The sequence below is a fragment of the Gastrolobium bilobum genome, unplaced genomic scaffold (genome assembly GCF_033153095.1).
Source record: "Gastrolobium bilobum isolate Gb01-03AN ecotype WA unplaced genomic scaffold, APGP_CSIRO_Gbil_v1 utg5726, whole genome shotgun sequence".
In the NCBI taxonomy this organism is placed as follows: Eukaryota; Viridiplantae; Streptophyta; class Magnoliopsida; order Fabales; family Fabaceae; genus Gastrolobium; species Gastrolobium bilobum.
Window position 1 is genome coordinate 770225 of NW_026896804.1, and position 17553 is coordinate 787777.

The following is a 17553-nucleotide window of genomic DNA, read 5'->3' on the forward strand; positions in this document are numbered from 1 at the left end:
CAGTTTGTAATATTAAAAAAAATAAAAATAACAGTTACTATGACCTTTGTTAAAATAACCAAACAAACCCGACAAACAATTGAATCTCATCTCATGTCACCATCATTCTTATCCTCAAATTGGAACAAAGGTTAATAATCATGTTACTCCAGGGAAACTTAACACTTACTCCAAAGTCCAACAACACCTTCATATGAGCAATTTGATATAAAAAATAGAGTTAATAATTTAGTGATATAAAAATATATTATTTATTATAATAATATATCGAGCCAGATCACGGCCTTTCAAGTCAAGCATCATTAAATTAAACTTGAGCTTGTTTGCTAAACAAGCTTTTTTAAAGCTTGAGCCTGATCTATTTATTAAACAAATCATGCCAAGCCAAACTTAAAGTAAACCAAACTTTGGGCCCTTGACAAGCCGTTCGGCTCATTTACACCCCTACTCAAGAGTAGTTATGGAAGATTTAATTATTACAAAATATTTAGCAAAAATAGTTTGATTAACAATGTATAATTTACAATTTAAACAAAGAATTAAAGTTCTCACTATAGAACATATTTTTGGCTTTAATAATAAGGTTAGTTAAATAAGTTGAACTCATTATTTGCTATTTTCAAAAAATGAAATACAAAAAGTTTCAAGGATCATATAATAATAATTAAGGATACCAATTTTTTATCTTATCATACTCATTTTTCTTGACGAAACAACTTATTTCTGTTACTAGATATACAAATTCAAATAAAAATGAGTTATACCTTGCCACACCAAAAATAAAATAAAATGAGTTATACCTTAGAATCATTAATCAAATACATGAGAACCCTTTACAGCATAAGCGAAGCAATTATGCATTTCACTGTTAAAAGTTGGAGTAAACACCCTTTTTAGTCCCTGGAAATATCTACAAAGTCCTTTTTAGTTTCTAGCAATAAAAAAGGACCAAATTGATCCCTGAAAGTACAAGAAAATAGTCACTTTACATATTTGGGAGTTGACATAAGGACTAACATGACCCTTTTTTTGTAATTTAAGGGACCAATTTGGTCCTTTTTTATTGCCAGGGACTAAAAAGGACTTCGTAGATATTAACAGGGACTAAAAATGGTGTTTACTCTAAAAGTTGTTAAGTTATATTCAGATTGATGTTGTCCTCCAACAGAGTATTTTTAATGATTAAGATTTCATGTAGTTTTTCTCAAATTGTGGAGGATCCATTTCCCACAGCATTTCAAGGATCGCCCCTACAGCAAAGCTCGAAATATCAATTGGTTTTACTAGGGTGCAATCGTGGGTCCAATAAACTAGAATAAACAAAAACAGATTACTGATGAACTCAGTTTCGTTGATGGCAAACTAGCTTTCGAGGTGCCAAAAATCTAAAACAAACAGGCACTTAAACAAGAAGATACACGGGGTCTTTGTTTTCTGATCATGAAATTAGTTTTAAGTTACATGTTTCTTAAGTCTTTGACTGATTGTTTTGGAAACTTACTTACATATTTTGCTTTTAGACTAGATAAAAGAGAACACTCTTGAATTGGTTTTATTTTCATATTCTTATTCACGCATATTCTTTGCCTTCACTTTAAATCACGGCCACCAGCGGAGCTGCCACCATCACTGTTGTAGCTTTCGTCATAGCTAGAGTTGCTGCCACCACCGGAGCATCATCAAGTTTTCAAAACTTACTCTCAGAACAAAGTTCATCAAAGAACTTAAAATATTTTTGTAGAGAAAAATTGAAACAATTTCAAAAAAAGAAAAAAAAAATCAAACAGGCAATGTGATATCACTCTGCCTGTCGTTGGTCCCTCCTGTGATAGCTTCATCAGTACTGACGATGGCTAAGAAACACGATGGACTAATGTACAGTATATACCCTTATATCCATACTTTTCAAGTGCTGTTTTTTGTCTCATTCTTTCCTCCTTTGGCCCAAATCAGGACAAGACCAAATCCCATCAAAGACATAATTGCAGTCTGCAAGCAAAATATGCTACTTATATTGCAATAGAATAATATTTTTAACCAGCGCTATACTTCTCTACGGAGACTAGCATGCAACAATATATTGTTTACACTACATATGATTTAAAGCCTTTTATTTTCTTGACGAAATACAAAAGCTTTGCATTTTCCGAACCAAGGAAGTAATCAGCTGCGTTGCTATAAATATGCAGAGAAGGCATTAAAATTATAGCTCACCCTTCTTCTTTTGTTAAAAAAAATATATATCATAGTTAGGGGTGTCAAAACGGGTTAACACGACACGAATACATCAACACTAACACGACACGAATTTTTATTCGTGTCAAAATCTTCAACACTGACACAACACGAAATTTTTGCGGGTTGACACGACACGGCACGAATAACACGCAAAATAGGGGTCCAAATGGTAATTGACAAAAAAAAATTTAAAAAAATGGTTCAAAATTAAATTTTTTTTAAAAAATAATAATAATAATAATAATTAAAAAAATTAAATAAAAATACAGGCCAACACGAACACGAATACATCAACACGAACACGACACGAATTTCTTTACGGGTCAACCCGAACACAAATTTTTGTGTCGTGTCGCAGGTCGACCCACGTGTCATAACCTATATTGACACCCCTAATCATAGTTATCAACTGCGGATTGCGGCCTGATGCGGCCAACCCTCAAAACCTTTATAGCGTTATTGCGGGTTGTGGTTGCGGAAATAGCGAAAAAAATATATTTATTAAAAAAATAAATTATATGTATATATATGTGTGTGTAACATAATAAATTATTAAAAAAATAATAACACCTAAAAAAAATGCAAATAATAAAAAAAATACAAATAAAAAAAAAATAAAGATAAATAATAATAAAAAATTAAAAATAACATGTTACCTCTTAGTAATAAGTGTCCAAACTTTAGCTATATAGTTGTACTACCTTTAGTTGTAACTATACTTTAATGATTTACTAGATTTATCTTAGTTACTTTAGTGTTTTACCTTAGTTACCTTTTAATGATACATTTTTTTTTTTTGGGATATAGAAATAGTTTTACCCGTTGTTACTATAACACTTGTGAATCACTTTTCTGACAAATGTACTTTTCTTTTCTTTGAATAAAGATAGATCAGAATCTCTTTCTCTCTCACTTTTTCTCTTTCATCTGTTCTCTCTCTCACAGCTTCTCTTTTTCTCCTTCATCTGTTCTCTCTCTCTTACTATTTCTCTCACTTTTTCTCCTTTTCTCCGTCATCTCTCTCTCTCTCTCACTCTTTCTCTCACTTGAAGCTTTGCTTCTTCGTTCATGGCTTCCACATTGAACTTCAATATTATAAGAGAAAAGTTGAGAAGGGAAGAAACGAGCGCAATAAAGAAAGCAAGAGAGGCAGAAGAGAGACGCACAAGAGAGAGTGGATTAGGGTTAAAACCATAAAACGACACTATTGCGGTGAGATTTGGCCGCAAATGCGGCCGCAACGGCCGCTATTGCGATTTGGTGCGGCGCGGCGCAGATGGTTGCAACGAAGCTCCGCAATGTGCCACTGGCGCGGCTTGCGGCACAATGGCGCCGCTATTGACTACTATGATATATATATTCATTCGTTCCGACACAAATGTACATAGAGTAGCACATACATGTAAAAGAGAAGAGACGTAAAGACAATTTATATTGCCAACATATATTACAGTAATTGGAATCTAACCGGAGTGGAGAACTTACAGAAACTGCAGGAGGCATACCCACTACTGGATCTTCGAAGAACTTATTAGCAAGAGCCAGGGCAAGGAGGCTACTTTGCATTCCTGCCGTTGGATAAATGAAGTTACTCAAGTAAAATATGCTACAACAGGCATGTGATGGAAGAAAATGGAAAAAAACTTGTACCTGTCTCGAAGGAAATTGTTCGTTGTAGTGCCTTCACATCAGGAGAATCACGCAAGACAAATCCACTTAAGATATAACCAGCTATAAAAGATGACAAATGAAAGGCAACAACAAGAAAAAGGATAGCAACGCCAAAGGGGGAATAAATAGACTCAATGTTAATAGCTACAGGTGCTCCAGCACAAATAGCTGCAACCAATACCGACAGTGGAGGCAAAAATGGTCGAATAGCATTACAAATATGGGGAGAGAATCTGTAAAAACGAATATGTAAGAAAGATGATATCTTTTAAGCAAACAGTACTATTAATAAATTCAACTGAAAGTATCGTATTACCGGTTTAGAAGCAGGCCAACTGTAATAGGTGCCACCACAATCTGTGTAATGCTAAACACCATTCCTTTTACATCTACAGGCAGTCTTTTCCCAATGAGCAACAGTAATAAGAGTGGCGTGACAAAAACCGCAGAAGCAGTGGACAGTGATGTCATAACTATGCTTAAGGGTGCCATTTGTGGGTCTGTTAGAAAAGTAGCATAATTTGAGAGCTGGGCTCCACTAACACAAGCTACCAATACAATTCCTGCGCCTGATTCATTTTACCACCACCAATAATTAGAAAGTATATCCCACAGCTCTTTCTAATATCAAGACGGACCACTCTCACCTATTGCTGTCGGTAGACCAAATACAGTCGCTGAAATTATGCAAAACAGATATCCAAGAAGAGGCTTCACAACAAACTGGCCAACATAACCAGTGGCAATTTCTGCTGGCCTGTTAAATGCCTCAAGGAAGTCCTTTTCACTTGAATTAACTCCAACTGCAAACATCAGAAAACCTAGGGCAGGTGCATAGTATCTGCGAGTAAATCACATAATAATGAATTTGTAGCTGAAATCATTTAAAAAATTAAAAAAAAAAATTGTCCGGTCTGTATTTTGGATTACAGGTACAGTAGTTTGCCCCATTACACTCCATTTTGCTTTTGCAGTTGAAAGAGATAGAGCATGAAATTCTAGATTAGAGCTAGAATTATTAACCAGTTCATTGCTGCAAATCATCTGACTAGTTCAAGTTCTCAAAAAATGCAAATAATCATAAAACAATATTTTTTATCAACCAGAACATCCATAGACCTGCTGGTAAACCATGTTAAAGAAGGTGGGAAGATTAGAGCTAGCAGTGTGCTAGCAAGGACTGCATGAGGCAGAAATGAATTTGATTGCTTCAGAATCTTCAGAATAGACATTGAATTTTGATTCACCATCTGAGGAAAGAAACAAAATAACCAAAAACAAAGATGCCCTACGTTACTTCGGTTTTGATTACGTGAACAAATTTCAAAACTTAAACCTGATTACAGGAAAGAAGCCTGCATGCTCTAAATCTTGAAGGAAAAAGTGAAAAGAATAAAACTGCAAAATGTACTAATATTAATATATGACAGCACGTTCTGCAGCATATGCATAGACATAGAAATTTCTGATCAAGTATGGATAGGGCAAGGAGCCTGTAATAACACCATTTAATTATCATATTATAAAAATAATACAGTATAACATGTAGAGTTTATGTAAGTCACGAGTTTATAGCTAACAGCAAACAATTTTTATTTTATTTTATTTTTAATTGTGGTAGCAAAAAATTCAAAAATGGGTGTGGAGTGAGACGATGAGGAAGTACCTGGGTCGGGTCGGAAGGGTGAATGGGGAGCGAATCGGGTTCGAGGGAATCCGAAGAGTTTAACGGTGCACATTTGAGAGGAAGTTTGGGGTTCCCGTCTGCGCAGTGAATAGAACAGGGCACAAAGTAATTATATGTATTTTTATGTAGAAAGAAAAAAGAAATGGGTGCAAAATGAGAATAATACATACATGGGAAGTGTGAATGCAAGCGAATCGACAATGGAGAAGAGATGTCGGTCCCGAATCGCAGAAAAATTGGGGGTTTTCGAACTTGGAAGAGTGAGAGATGCGAGCAATTAACATTATGCAACAGCTTCTTCACCCTACTTGAATTCATGTTTTTATTTTGAAGCAGCGTTTATATCAGTTTTTTCCCCAGTTGACCAGAGTGAGGAATTGCAGCGCAACTGGGAATCCTTTTTCCCTGAAATCCTGTTAACGATGGCAATGCCTAATAAAAAATGGGGTCTGCCGCAATACTCCTTAATATTCAGAGTAAACACTTTTTTTTTTTTTTCTGTCCCTAACACAAAATTACGGTTCCCCTTTAGTCCCTTACAAAAATAAATTAATCAATTAGTCCTTAACAATTTTAAAGTGGACCCATTTTAATCCTTTTAAGGGATTAATATGGATCTTTTTTGAATTTGTGAGGGACCACGATTTCAACTAAATGAGTCCACTTTGAATTTGTTAGGGACTAATTGACTAATTTATTTTTGTAAAGGACTAGACCATATTTTTTGTTAGGACCAAAATGAATATTTACTCTAATATTTATTATGACTAGTTATGCTGGTGAGAAAATACTATGTAACTTGTATTCAAAAAAAAAAAATACGGGCTTTTTTTCTTCAGAAGTTGCTTTTTTTTTTGAAAAAAAGCACTTTTCATTTTTAGTTCGTTTGGATGTCTGCTTTTAAAAAAAAGCAGAAGTCACAAAAAAAGTCAAAAACCTACTTTTTTCTGAAGCTAAAAATTTTAACTTCTAAAAAAAGCAAAAGTCAAAAGTTTAATATTTTTTTCAAAATTTAAATATTTTATAAAAATATAAATATTTTTATAAAAATATAAATAGCTTTAACTTTTATAAAAAGGACTTCTAAAATAAGGAAGAGATAAAAGTTACTTTTTTCAAAAGTACAAACAAACGGGCTCTTAGTACTCTGTTCTTGTTTTTAATTTTATTTAAAAAAAAAAAAGAATACAAGTGAACTCCAAATAAAAAAATGACTAGATTAAAATCAACAAAATTCTGGGAGAGTGACCATTTTGTCACGTTTTGACAAAAAAATTACCAGAATGCCACGTGAACAGTAAAATTTTCCAAACTGCCACGCGGCATAATTCGCTACACAGTGTAGCGAATTATGCATGCAAATAATTCGCTACACAGTGTAGCGAAATATGCCACGTCAGAACCAAAAAGTGTCATGTGTCAAATTTGTTGAAATTCGCTACCCTATGTAGCGAATTTCAACATTATGAGACATGACACTTTTTGGTTCTGTGCATTCTGACGTGGCATATTTCGCTATATTGTATAGCGAATTACTTGCATGCATAATTCGCTACACTGTGTAGCGAATTATGTTGCGTGGCAGTTTGAGAAATTTTACTGTTAGCGTGGCATTTTGGTCACTGTTCCCAAAATTCTTGATCCAATAGTCACAGACTCACAGTCTATCTAGTATCGCCACTGACTTGATGTACGATGCATGACACAATAGAACATTCCAACAAATTAATTATAAAAAATATTAGATTTTGAGATATTAAAACACGTTATGATATTAGATAATATTTTTAATTTATGTAATATATATTATATTTAATATTCGATAACTTAATAAAAAATAAAATTAAACTTATAATACCCATCACTTTTACAAAGAAATATAAGTAATCACAAATTTTTATATTAAACTCAATAAAATGGTAATCATAATTCAACTAATTTAATAGTTGAAACTAAAAACGCGACGCAATCTTTAAGCTTTTCTTCGAGTCACTGCAATATGTGTTGAAGTGTTGGAAGACACAACAAATTAAATTTTTTTTGAAGGGTCAGTACATTATACGTTACAGTGATTGCACATGTCTAGAGAGTAAAGCACCGATTATTAGGGGTGGCAATTTGGGTTGACCCGCCCCGACCCGCCACCAACCCGCCAAAAACGGGGCTGGGCGGGTTGACCCGTCAAACAATATGGGTTGAAAAAATGAACTCATCCCGTTTTATGGTGGGTTGGCGGGTTGGCAAGTTGACAATTAAAAAAAATTAATTAAAATTCAAAAATAAATTATATTTTATAAATTTTTCTAATATTATTTTATTTTATTTCACACTTCTCTATATTTTTTTAGTCTCAATCTTAAATGTATACTAATATTTGTCAAACATTCTTTAAAAATTTATATATAGATAACATTTGTCATAAATAAAAATGTTATTCTTTATTTTTTCTAGGAAGTACTAAGATAAAAAAAAAATTTGAATATCACAAAAATTTAAGAACTAATGAAATACTAACTAATTGTAAAAAAAAAAAATTTATTATAATCCGGCGGGTCAACCCGCCCCGCGACGGGTTGAACCCGTTTTGACCCACTTCTAGGCAGGGCGGGTTGATGTGGGTTGGTGGGTTAAAAACCTCAACTCAACTCGTCCCATTTTGACGGGTTGGCGGGTTGACCCGCCGGTCTCAACCCATACTGCCACTCCTACCGATTATAAATGTACCAATAAAAAAAGCAATTACAAATTTATATAATTATACTTAAAACTAATAAAATGAACCGCTTTGCATCTTCCCAGAAGTCTTATTTTAAAATTAATACAATATTGTAAGGAATACAATCATTAAATTATTTAGAGTTGGGCGAGTGAGAGGAGGTAATGCTGAAAGACTTCAAAATTTTATTTTATATAAAATTAGGGGATGATTATACTTATTCTTAAGGACGGTGGGTATTCATATATATTCCCTTACATTTATAGTTTTTTTGGATTTTTTTTTTAATTTTTGTTAATGATGTAGGAAAGTAACAATCATTTCATTTTGTTTACAATTTTTAATATCTATATTATATAAAGTGAAAATTTATATGAAGACGTAATAAAATTAATTGTGTAATTTATTATGAACAAACTAAATTTATCAATTATATCTTTTTATGAAATTATGAGAAAAATGTCATAGTTGTAGGCAATGATTACGATTATGGCCAAGTATTACAAAAATCAGAAATCATGACAATTAAGGTTTGCAATCGATGTTATAAAATCCAACCTGGTCAATGGTAGGAATAGTAGATCAATGTATCATTGGTTGAATCAGTAGGTTGCTGATTAAATCACTTATATATAAAAAAAAATATTAAAAAATTGATTTAATAATCTGATTAATATATATTCAAATAATTATTTTTCTTTTCTGAGCAACATATAATGACAAAATATTTTTTATGTAATTATTAAATGATGCACACTGTCTTAATAAAAACAAATTCTTGCTAATAAAATGAACAAATACACATAAGCTTGAAAATGTACTATTTGATTACTTTAGAGATAAGCTGGACCATGACAAGTAATAATTTTTTAAGTTGAAGAGTTAAAAAAAAAATAAACCATGTGATTAGGAGTGTTAACGGGTCGAGCCGAGCCGAGCTTTAGTCTTAAAAGGCTAAGACTGTGTTTAAATGTGTCAGCCTGACCAAGCCTGTTACCTGTTATAAATATAACTATCGGCCTGCGACCTGACTTATTTACAAAAAAAAAAAAAGCCTTGTTTAGCCTATTAGTTTGTTTAAAAAAAATAAGATAACAAATTTTTTTCCAAATAGAATATACAATCAACAACATTAGTAATTCAATAAACATTTATAAATTCAATTTATATCCAAACAACATAATATAGAACAAAATCATTCAAAAAGTTTGTTAAACCAATAAAATGGAGTGAAATGGATTGAGGAGAAAGAAGGGGCTACTACAAGTAGTATAAAAAATATAAAATATAAATAAAAAATAATATACTAGGCCAGCCTGAGAGGCTTTTTGGCCGAGCTTTTGAATTAGAAACTAAGGCCTTTTTTATTAAACGAGCTTTTATACAAGTCCATGTCTGGTACTAACAACCAATTTTAGACATGTAAGCTCAGGCCTTCACGAGCCGAGCCAAAGGCCCCTGGTTTGTTTAGCACCCCTACATGTGATCCCTTAACTAACTTCAACCAACAAGAAAATATTTATGGAAAAAGTGTCTGTCATTTTAAAGGATGTAAAGGTGTGTCATTTTAAGTAAGAGAAAAAGATAAATTATCAGGAAGAGAGAATGGATAAAAAAGTAAAGGTATGGGTCTCACCTATTTGTGAAAGTGAAATGACACAAATTATGTTATTTTAAAGGACAAACATTTTTCCCAATATTTATTATCAACTTAAAAAATCTACTTTCCAATATTTTACATCATCAAAACCCCATCTTAGATTTATCATTTTTGATTCAGGAAATGCATGTCCTAATCTTTTCTGGGTTCCAAAGATCAACCCAAAAAACAAAAACAAAAAACAAATTCACTCTCCTGAGTGTGCATGATAACCTTCCCGGAATCAATTCTTTTTTAATTTCTGTTCTCTGGAACAAAAATGGATAGAAAACTTGTTTGGTAAAATCAGTTTATTTTTTTGTTCCCGGGATGAACCGATTTAATTTTTGTGCTGGGGAACAGAAAAAAGAATAAATAAATTTCTGTTTTTTTGTTCCTTGTCACAAAATGAGAAACACTTGTCTCTCTCAATTACTCTCCACCACCACCATTATCTCGACACGACCACCACCACCATTGTTGCCGTCTACCACCAATGCCGTTGTCATCACCACCACGATTCCACCGCCACCATCACCACCACCTCCACCCATCGCCACATCACCACCACCATATCACCACAACCACCACCACACCACCACTACTACCACCACCACCACCACCTCCACCCATCGCCACATCACCACCACCATATCACCACAACCACCACCACTACTACCACCACCACCACCACTGTCACTATTGCTGCAGCCATTGCCGTCACCATCACCACCATGCCACCGCCGCCACCACCACCGCCACCAACCACCACCATCGTCGCAGCCACTGCTGTCACTACCACCACCACCACCATCGCCACCAACTACCACCACCATCGTCGCAGCCGCCGCCACCGCCACCATCACCACCACCACCATCGCCACCACTACTGCCATTGCCACCGCCATTAATGCTGCAGCCACTGCCGTCACCACGCCACTGCCGCCACCAACCACAACCACCATCGTCGTAGCCACTGCTGTCACCACCGCCACCAACTACCACCACTGTCGTCGCAGCCACCGCCACCACCACCATGTCATTACCACCACCAACATCACCACAACCACTGTCGTCACCGCCACCACCATACCACCGTCACACCATCATTGCAGCCACTGTCGTCACCGCGACCACCATTACCACCACCGTCGTCGCAATCACTGCTGTCTCCAGCACCACCATATCATTACCACCACCGCCGTCGACACCACCATCGTCGCAGCCATTGTCGTCACCACTACCACCATGCCACCAACAACCGCCACCATCGTCGCAGCCACTGCCGTCACCATCACCACCATTACCCTCGCCACCGCCACCAACTACCCCCACCGTCGTCGTAGCCACTGTTGTCTCCACCACCACCATGGCATTACCACCACCACTACAATCGTCGCCCCTGCCACCGCCACTATTACCACCACCACGTCGCCATTGTCGCCGCCACCACCACACCATATGGAAAAGAAAGTGTAATATGAAAAAAATTTATGCTTAACAGGAATTATATTTTATTATACTATTTATTATGTTATCAAACGCAATCTCATTCTCCGAATAAAAAAAGAACATGTTATCAAACATATTTTTTTTTCTCAGAAACTGTTCGAAGATACAGAAATAGAAAAGAATTGTTTCTTTTCAGAAACAGTGCCAGGAAACAGAATGGTTTGTCATGCATACCCTTTCTCTCTGGGAAATCCTCAACACATGTTACGACTTTTATTTTCCCCTTTGAATTTCAATTCCAATTTCTTCCAAACAACTTCAAAATCTGAATCTTTTCGTTGTTTTGCCAGTTCTGTCTTCTGCCTATTTTTTGTGTTTTTTGCTTTCACGGGACTCTGTCATAGAATACCTATTGAAACCTCAAAAATTAAAGGAGAAAACCCAGTATTCAATTGTGACAAAGAGATGCTAGCACTTCCCCCAGGTTCTCACACCACCAAATCCTCAAACTTTCCATCTTCCATCACCAAATTAAGAACATAATATTTCTTTTTGTTGCGGAAATTGGTTTGGAGTAGTGATGCAAATAATTAAAAAAAAGGACATAATAATTTGTGTGTTTGCTTCGGAGAAGAAGATAGTGTCGATTTTGAAAGCCATCAGATTTAAAGGTTCCATATCGACGAAAACAGAGAGAAGTATATAGTTTATAAATTGTTAGATAAAGTACTGCCATAATCATGTTTGATGACAGTCATGCAGACTTGATGCAAGAAAATCACTCTGTTTTGTCTGCAACTCAAACCGGAGCCGATCTTAATAACATTATTTGCAATGCCCTTGTGTAACAAGTAAAAGGTGGTAAAATATATTTTTTATTATTAACATTATTTGCAATGCCCTTGTGTAACAAGTAAAAGGTGGTAAAATATATTTTTAATAATAATAAAAAAAGTTATACAAGTGAAAATTGAACATATAACTTAATACAACATATTCAAATCCCTCACCACTAGATCAATCCTAATGACTTTTTAGAATTTCTTTTAAAATGTCATTCTCAAGTATAATTAACTGATAAGTTATCTGCATTTACTTTCAAAACGACGTCGTTTTGGAATTGAAAGATTAGAAAATTATAATTATAAAGACTATAATAACTCTGAAATAAATTAAAATTATAAAAACACCATGATTTTCGCCCCAAAACAACGTCGTATTGGACTTACTGCAGATAACTTATCTGCAGTAACTGCAAATAAAGCGAACTCATAAATTAATTATCTTAACATTACATTTTTTGTTCTTTTTAAAATAATTTTACTAAAATCTAAACTAAACATAATCTTAGAGGAAACCTCTTATGGATTAGAATAAGCTAGAAATTATATTACTTTAATAAATATTATTCTTATAGATAATTCATATATATCCTTTCACTTCCCTCTTCTTTCTTTTAATAGTATTAACGAAGAGTGGTGGAAGGAAATCCTTTATTGTTGTTAGTTTATTCCGACGAATGTTTCTATGAAGACCTTGTGAATTTTTATTTTCTGCTTTTGAAAATGAATAATGGTGCCACTTCCCTTTCATAAACGGGAGGATATATGTGTAAAAAAAAAAAAAACTAAAAGAATAGAATTGGATTGTGAACTAAATCAAACTACATCAAAAAATTATTTTTTTAAAGCCGGTTCAAAAATCAATCTACTTCGACATAAAAAAATTAAACCACATCGAACTACACCCTTAGCAGCTAGAATGTGAGATGGGTGTGCCCGTAAAACATGCATTGCATTTTCAAACTATGAAAGTTCTCACTATAGAACATCTTTATGGCTGTAAAAATAAGGTTAATTGTTATCAAAAAAAAAAAATAAGGTTAATTAGATAAGTTGAACTCATTATTTGCAATTTTCAAAAAACGAAATACAATTTTTTTTAAGGATAATATAATAATATTTAAGGATACCAATTTTTTATTTTATCATACTTATTTTTCTTGACGAAACTACTTATTTCTGTTACTAGATATACAAATTCAAATAAAAATTGAGTTATACCCTTTACAGCAAAGCAATGCAATTATGCATTTCACTGTTAAAAGTAGTTAAATTATATTCAAGATAGATATTTTGTCCTCCAACAGAATATTTTTAATGATTAAGATTTCATGTAATTTTTCTCAAGTTGTAGAGGGATCCATTTCTCACAGCATTTCATGGATTGCCCCTACAGGCACAGCAAAGCTTAAAATATGAATTGGTTTTACTAGGGCTCAATCATGGGTCCAATAAACTAGAATAAACAAAAATAGATTACTGATGAACTCGGTTTCGTTTATGGCAATCTAGCTTTTGAGGTGCCAAAACTCTAAAACAAACAGGCACTTAAACAAGAAGACACACACAGCCCCCTTTGTTTTCTGATCTTGAAATTATTATTTTTTTTTTTTTTCTCCCTCTACCAGCATTGGAACCTAGACAATTATGGCGTTGTCCCAACAACTACCATATCGACCATGAATGCTAGTTGAAATTAGTTTTTAGTTACATGTTTCTTAAGTCTTAACCAGTTGTTTTGGAAGCGTGCTTACATATTTTGCTTTTAGAATAGAAAAACAAGAACACACTTCAATTGGTTTTATTTTCATATTCTTATTCACGTTACCACGTCTATTCTTTGCTTTCACTTTAAATCACGGCCACCAGCAGAGCTGCCAGTGCCATCACTGTTGTAGCTTTCGTCATCGCTAGAGTTGCCGCCATCACTGGAGCATCATCAAGTTTTCAAAACATACTCTCAGAACAAAGTTCATCAAAGAATTTCTAAAATATTTTTGTAGAGAAAAATTGAAATAATATCAAAAAAAAGAATCAAGCAGGCAATGTGATATCACTCTGCCTGTCGTTGGTCCCTCCTGTGATAGCTTCATCAGTACTGATGATGGCTAAGATACAAGATGGACCAATGTGCAGTATATACCCTTATATCCATACCTTTCAGGCGCTGTGTTTGTCTCATTATTTCCTCCTTTGGCCCAAATCAGGACAAGACCAAATCCCATCAAAGCCATAATTGCAGTCTGCAGGCAAAATATAAGCTACTTATATTGCAATAGAATAATATTTTTAACCAGCGCTATACTTCTCTACGGAGACTAGCATGCAACAATATATTGCTTACACTACAGAAGATTTAAAGCCCTTTATCTTCTTGACGAAAAACAAAAGCTTTGCATTTTCCGACACAAGGAAGGAAGAGTGACAATTTTGCCACACTTGTCAAAAACATTTACCAGACTGCCACGCCAACACAGTAAATTTTGCCAAAATGCCACGCTGCACCCTTAGCCGTCGTTGAAGAAGTCTGAAAATATAACTAATTCGCATTATCTTATCTTAACTCTTAATTATTTTCAGACTTCTTCAACGACGGCTAAGGTTACAACGTGACATTTTGGCAAAATTTACTGTTGGCGTTGGCGTGACAATCTGGTAAATTTTTTTGCCAACTGTGGCAAAATAGTCACTCTTCCCACAAGGAAGCAATCAGCTGCATTGCTATATAAATATGCAGAGAAGGCATTAAAATCATAGCTCACCCATTTTCTTTTGTTAAAAAAAATATATTATTCATTCGTTCAGACACAAATGTACATAGAGTAACACATACATGTAAAAGAGAAGAGACGTAAAGACGATTTATATTGCCAACGTATATTACAGTAATTGGAATCTAACAGGAGTGGAGAACTTACAGAAACTGCAGGAGGCATACCCACTACTGGATCTTCGAAGAACTTATTAGCAAGAGCCAGGGCAAGGAGGCCACTTTGCATTCCTGCCGTTGGATAAACGAAGTTACTCAAGTAAAATATGCTACTACAGGGGCATGTGATGGAGGAAAATGGAAAAAAAAACTTGTACCTGTCTCTAAGGAAATTGTTCGTTGTAGTGCCTTCACATCAGGAGAATCACGCAAGACAAATCCACTTAAGATATAACCAGCTATAAAAGATGACAAATGAAAAGCAACAACAAGAAAAAGGATAGCAACGCCAAAGGGGGAATAAATAGACTCAATGTTAATAGCCACTGGTGCTCCAGCACAAATAGCTGCAACCAATACCGATAGTGGAGGCAAAAATGGTCGAATAGCATTACGAATATGGGGAAAGAAGCTGTAAAAACGAATATGTAAGAAAGATGATACCTTTTAAGCAAACACTTACTATTAATAAATTCAGCTGAAACTATCGTATTACCAGTTTAGAAGCAGGCCAACTGTAATAGGTGCCACCACAATCTGTGAAATGCTAAACACCATTCCTTTTACATCTACAGGCAGTCTTTTCCCAATGAGCAACAGTAACAAGAGTGGCGTGACAAAAACCGCAGAAGCAGTGGACAGCGATGTCATAACTATGCTTAATGGTGCCATCTGGGGGTCTGTTAGAAAAGTAGCATAATTTGAGAGCTGGGCTCCACTAACACAAGCTACCAATACCATTCCTGCGCCTGATTCAATTTACCACCAATAATTAGAAAGTATATCCCACAGCTCTTTCTAATATCAAGACGGACCACTCTCACCTATTGCTGTCGGTAGACCAAATACAGTCGCTGAAATTATGCAAAACAGATATCCAAGAAGAGGCTTCACAACAAACTGGCCAACATAACCAGTGGCAATTTCTGCTGGCCTGTTAAATGCCTCAAGGAAGTCCTTTTCACTTGAATTAACCCCAACTGCAAACATTAAAAAACCTAGGGCAGGTGCATAGTATCTGCAAGTAAATCACATAATAATGAATTTGTGGCTGAAATCATTTAAAATAAAAAATAAAAAATTGTCCGTGCTGGATTTTGGATTCCAGTCATCAGTAGTTTGCCCCATTACATTCCATTTTGCTTTTGCAGTTGAAAGAGATTCAGCATGAAATTCTAGAATAGAGCTAGAATATTAACCAGTTCATTGCTGCAAATCATCTGACAAGTTCAAGTTCTCAAAAAATGCAAATAATCATAAAACAATATTTTTTATCAACCAGATCATCCATAGACCTGCTAGTAAACCATGTTAAAGAAGGTGGGAAGATTAGAGCTAGCAGTGTACTAGCAAGGACTGCATGAGGCAGAAATGAATTTGATTGCTTCAGAATCTTCAGAATAGACATTGAATTTTGATTCACCATCTGAGGAAAGAAACAAAATAACCAAAAACAAAGATGCCCTACGTTACTTCGGTTTTGATTACGTGCACAAATTTCAAAACTTAAACCTGATTACAGGAAAGAAGCCTGCATGCTCTAAATCTTGAAGGAAAAAGTGAAACGAATAAAACTTCAAAATCTACTAATATTAATATATGACAGCACGTTTTACAGCATATGCAATAATAATTACGCATACACAGAGAAATTTCTGATCAAAGTATGCATAGGGCAAGGAGCCTGTAATAACACCATTTAATTATCATATTACAAAAATACAGTATAACATGTAGAGTTTATGTAAGTCACGAGTTTATAGCTATAACAGCAACAATTTTTATTTTATTTTATTTTTAATCGTGGTAGCAAAAAATTCAAAAATGGGTATGGAGTGAGACGATGAGGAAGTACATGGGTCGTCGGGTCGGAAGGGTGAATGGGGAGCGGATCGGGTGCGAGGGAATCCGAAGAGTTTAACGGTGCACATTTGAGAGAAAGTTTGGTGTTCCCGTCTGCGCAGTGAATAGAACAGGGCACAGTAATTATATGTATTTTTACGTAGAAAGAAAAAAGAAATGGGTGCAAAATGAGAATAATACATACATGGGAAGTGTGAATGCAATCGAATCGACAATGGAGAAGAGATGTTGGTCCCGAATCGTAGAAAAATTGGTGGTTTTCGAACATGGAAGAGTGAGAGATGCGAGCAATTAACATTATGCAACAGCTTCACCCTACTTAAATTCATGTTTTTATTTTGAAGCAGCGTTTACATCGGTTTTTTCCCCAGTTAACCTGAGTGAGTAATTGCAGCTCCTTTTTTCCCTTAAACCCTGTTAACGATGGCAATGCCTAATAAAAAATGGGGTTTGCCGCAATATTCCTTAACATGTATGACTTGTTATGTCTGTGATATAATACTATGTAACATAGTA

General features: G+C 34.8%; 2 protein-coding genes across 4 annotated transcripts; both read right to left on the bottom strand.

Moving 5' to 3' along the window:
- Positions 1 to 1424: 1424 nt before the first annotated feature.
- LOC133302100 (probable sodium/metabolite cotransporter BASS5, chloroplastic) lies at positions 1425 to 6010 on the bottom strand. 3 transcript variants are annotated; one of them, XM_061501836.1, is made up of 8 exons: positions 5767 to 6010; positions 5576 to 5673; positions 5029 to 5159; positions 4557 to 4750; positions 4226 to 4478; positions 3889 to 4142; positions 3724 to 3806; positions 1425 to 1989 (listed from the first exon to the last, which is right to left on the bottom strand). In XM_061501836.1, the coding sequence occupies exons 1-8, from the start codon at positions 5912 to 5914 to the stop codon at positions 1906 to 1908; spliced, it is 1245 nt and encodes a 414-aa protein (XP_061357820.1). In that variant the 5' UTR covers positions 5915 to 6010; the 3' UTR covers positions 1425 to 1905. The 3 variants fall into 3 exon arrangements, with proteins under 3 accessions (XP_061357820.1, XP_061357821.1, XP_061357822.1); XM_061501837.1 differs by lacking the exon at positions 5029 to 5159 and having other exon boundaries at positions 5767 to 5807; XM_061501838.1 differs by lacking the exons at positions 5029 to 5159; positions 5576 to 5673; positions 5767 to 6010 and adding an exon at positions 4840 to 4873.
- An 8081-nt stretch (positions 6011 to 14091) lies between these two features.
- Positions 14092 to 17366, bottom strand: LOC133302085 (probable sodium/metabolite cotransporter BASS5, chloroplastic). Its single transcript, XM_061501809.1, has 9 exons — positions 17222 to 17366; positions 17030 to 17130; positions 16470 to 16600; positions 15999 to 16192; positions 15671 to 15923; positions 15333 to 15586; positions 15164 to 15246; positions 14403 to 14488; positions 14092 to 14173 (listed from the first exon to the last, which is right to left on the bottom strand). Exons 1-9 carry the CDS (start codon positions 17364 to 17366, stop codon positions 14092 to 14094), a joined length of 1329 nt encoding a protein of 442 aa, XP_061357793.1.
- Positions 17367 to 17553: the final 187 nt, after the last annotated feature.

Bases quoted from the DNA above. Each gene is read 5' to 3' on its own strand.
- LOC133302100 (XM_061501836.1), bottom strand. From the start codon at position 5,914: ATGAATTCAAGTAGGGTGAAGAAGCTGTTGCATAATGTTAATTGCTCG. The intron at 4,479-4,556 runs GTGAGAGTGGTC...AAAATGAATCAG, and splicing joins TGGTCTACCGACAGCAATAG to GCGCAGGAATTGTATTGGTA. The intron at 1,990-3,723 runs GTAAGTTCTCCA...TTTTGCTTGCAG, and splicing joins GTATGCCTCCTGCAGTTTCT to ACTGCAATTATGTCTTTGAT.
- LOC133302085 (XM_061501809.1), bottom strand. From the start codon at position 17,366: ATGAATTTAAGTAGGGTGAAGCTGTTGCATAATGTTAATTGCTCGCAT. The intron at 17,131-17,221 runs GTATGTATTATT...TTCACTGCGCAG, and splicing joins ATTGCATTCACACTTCCCAT to ACGGGAACACCAAACTTTCT. The intron at 15,587-15,670 runs GTAATACGATAG...TCGTTTTTACAG, and splicing joins GTTGGCCTGCTTCTAAACTG to CTTCTTTCCCCATATTCGTA.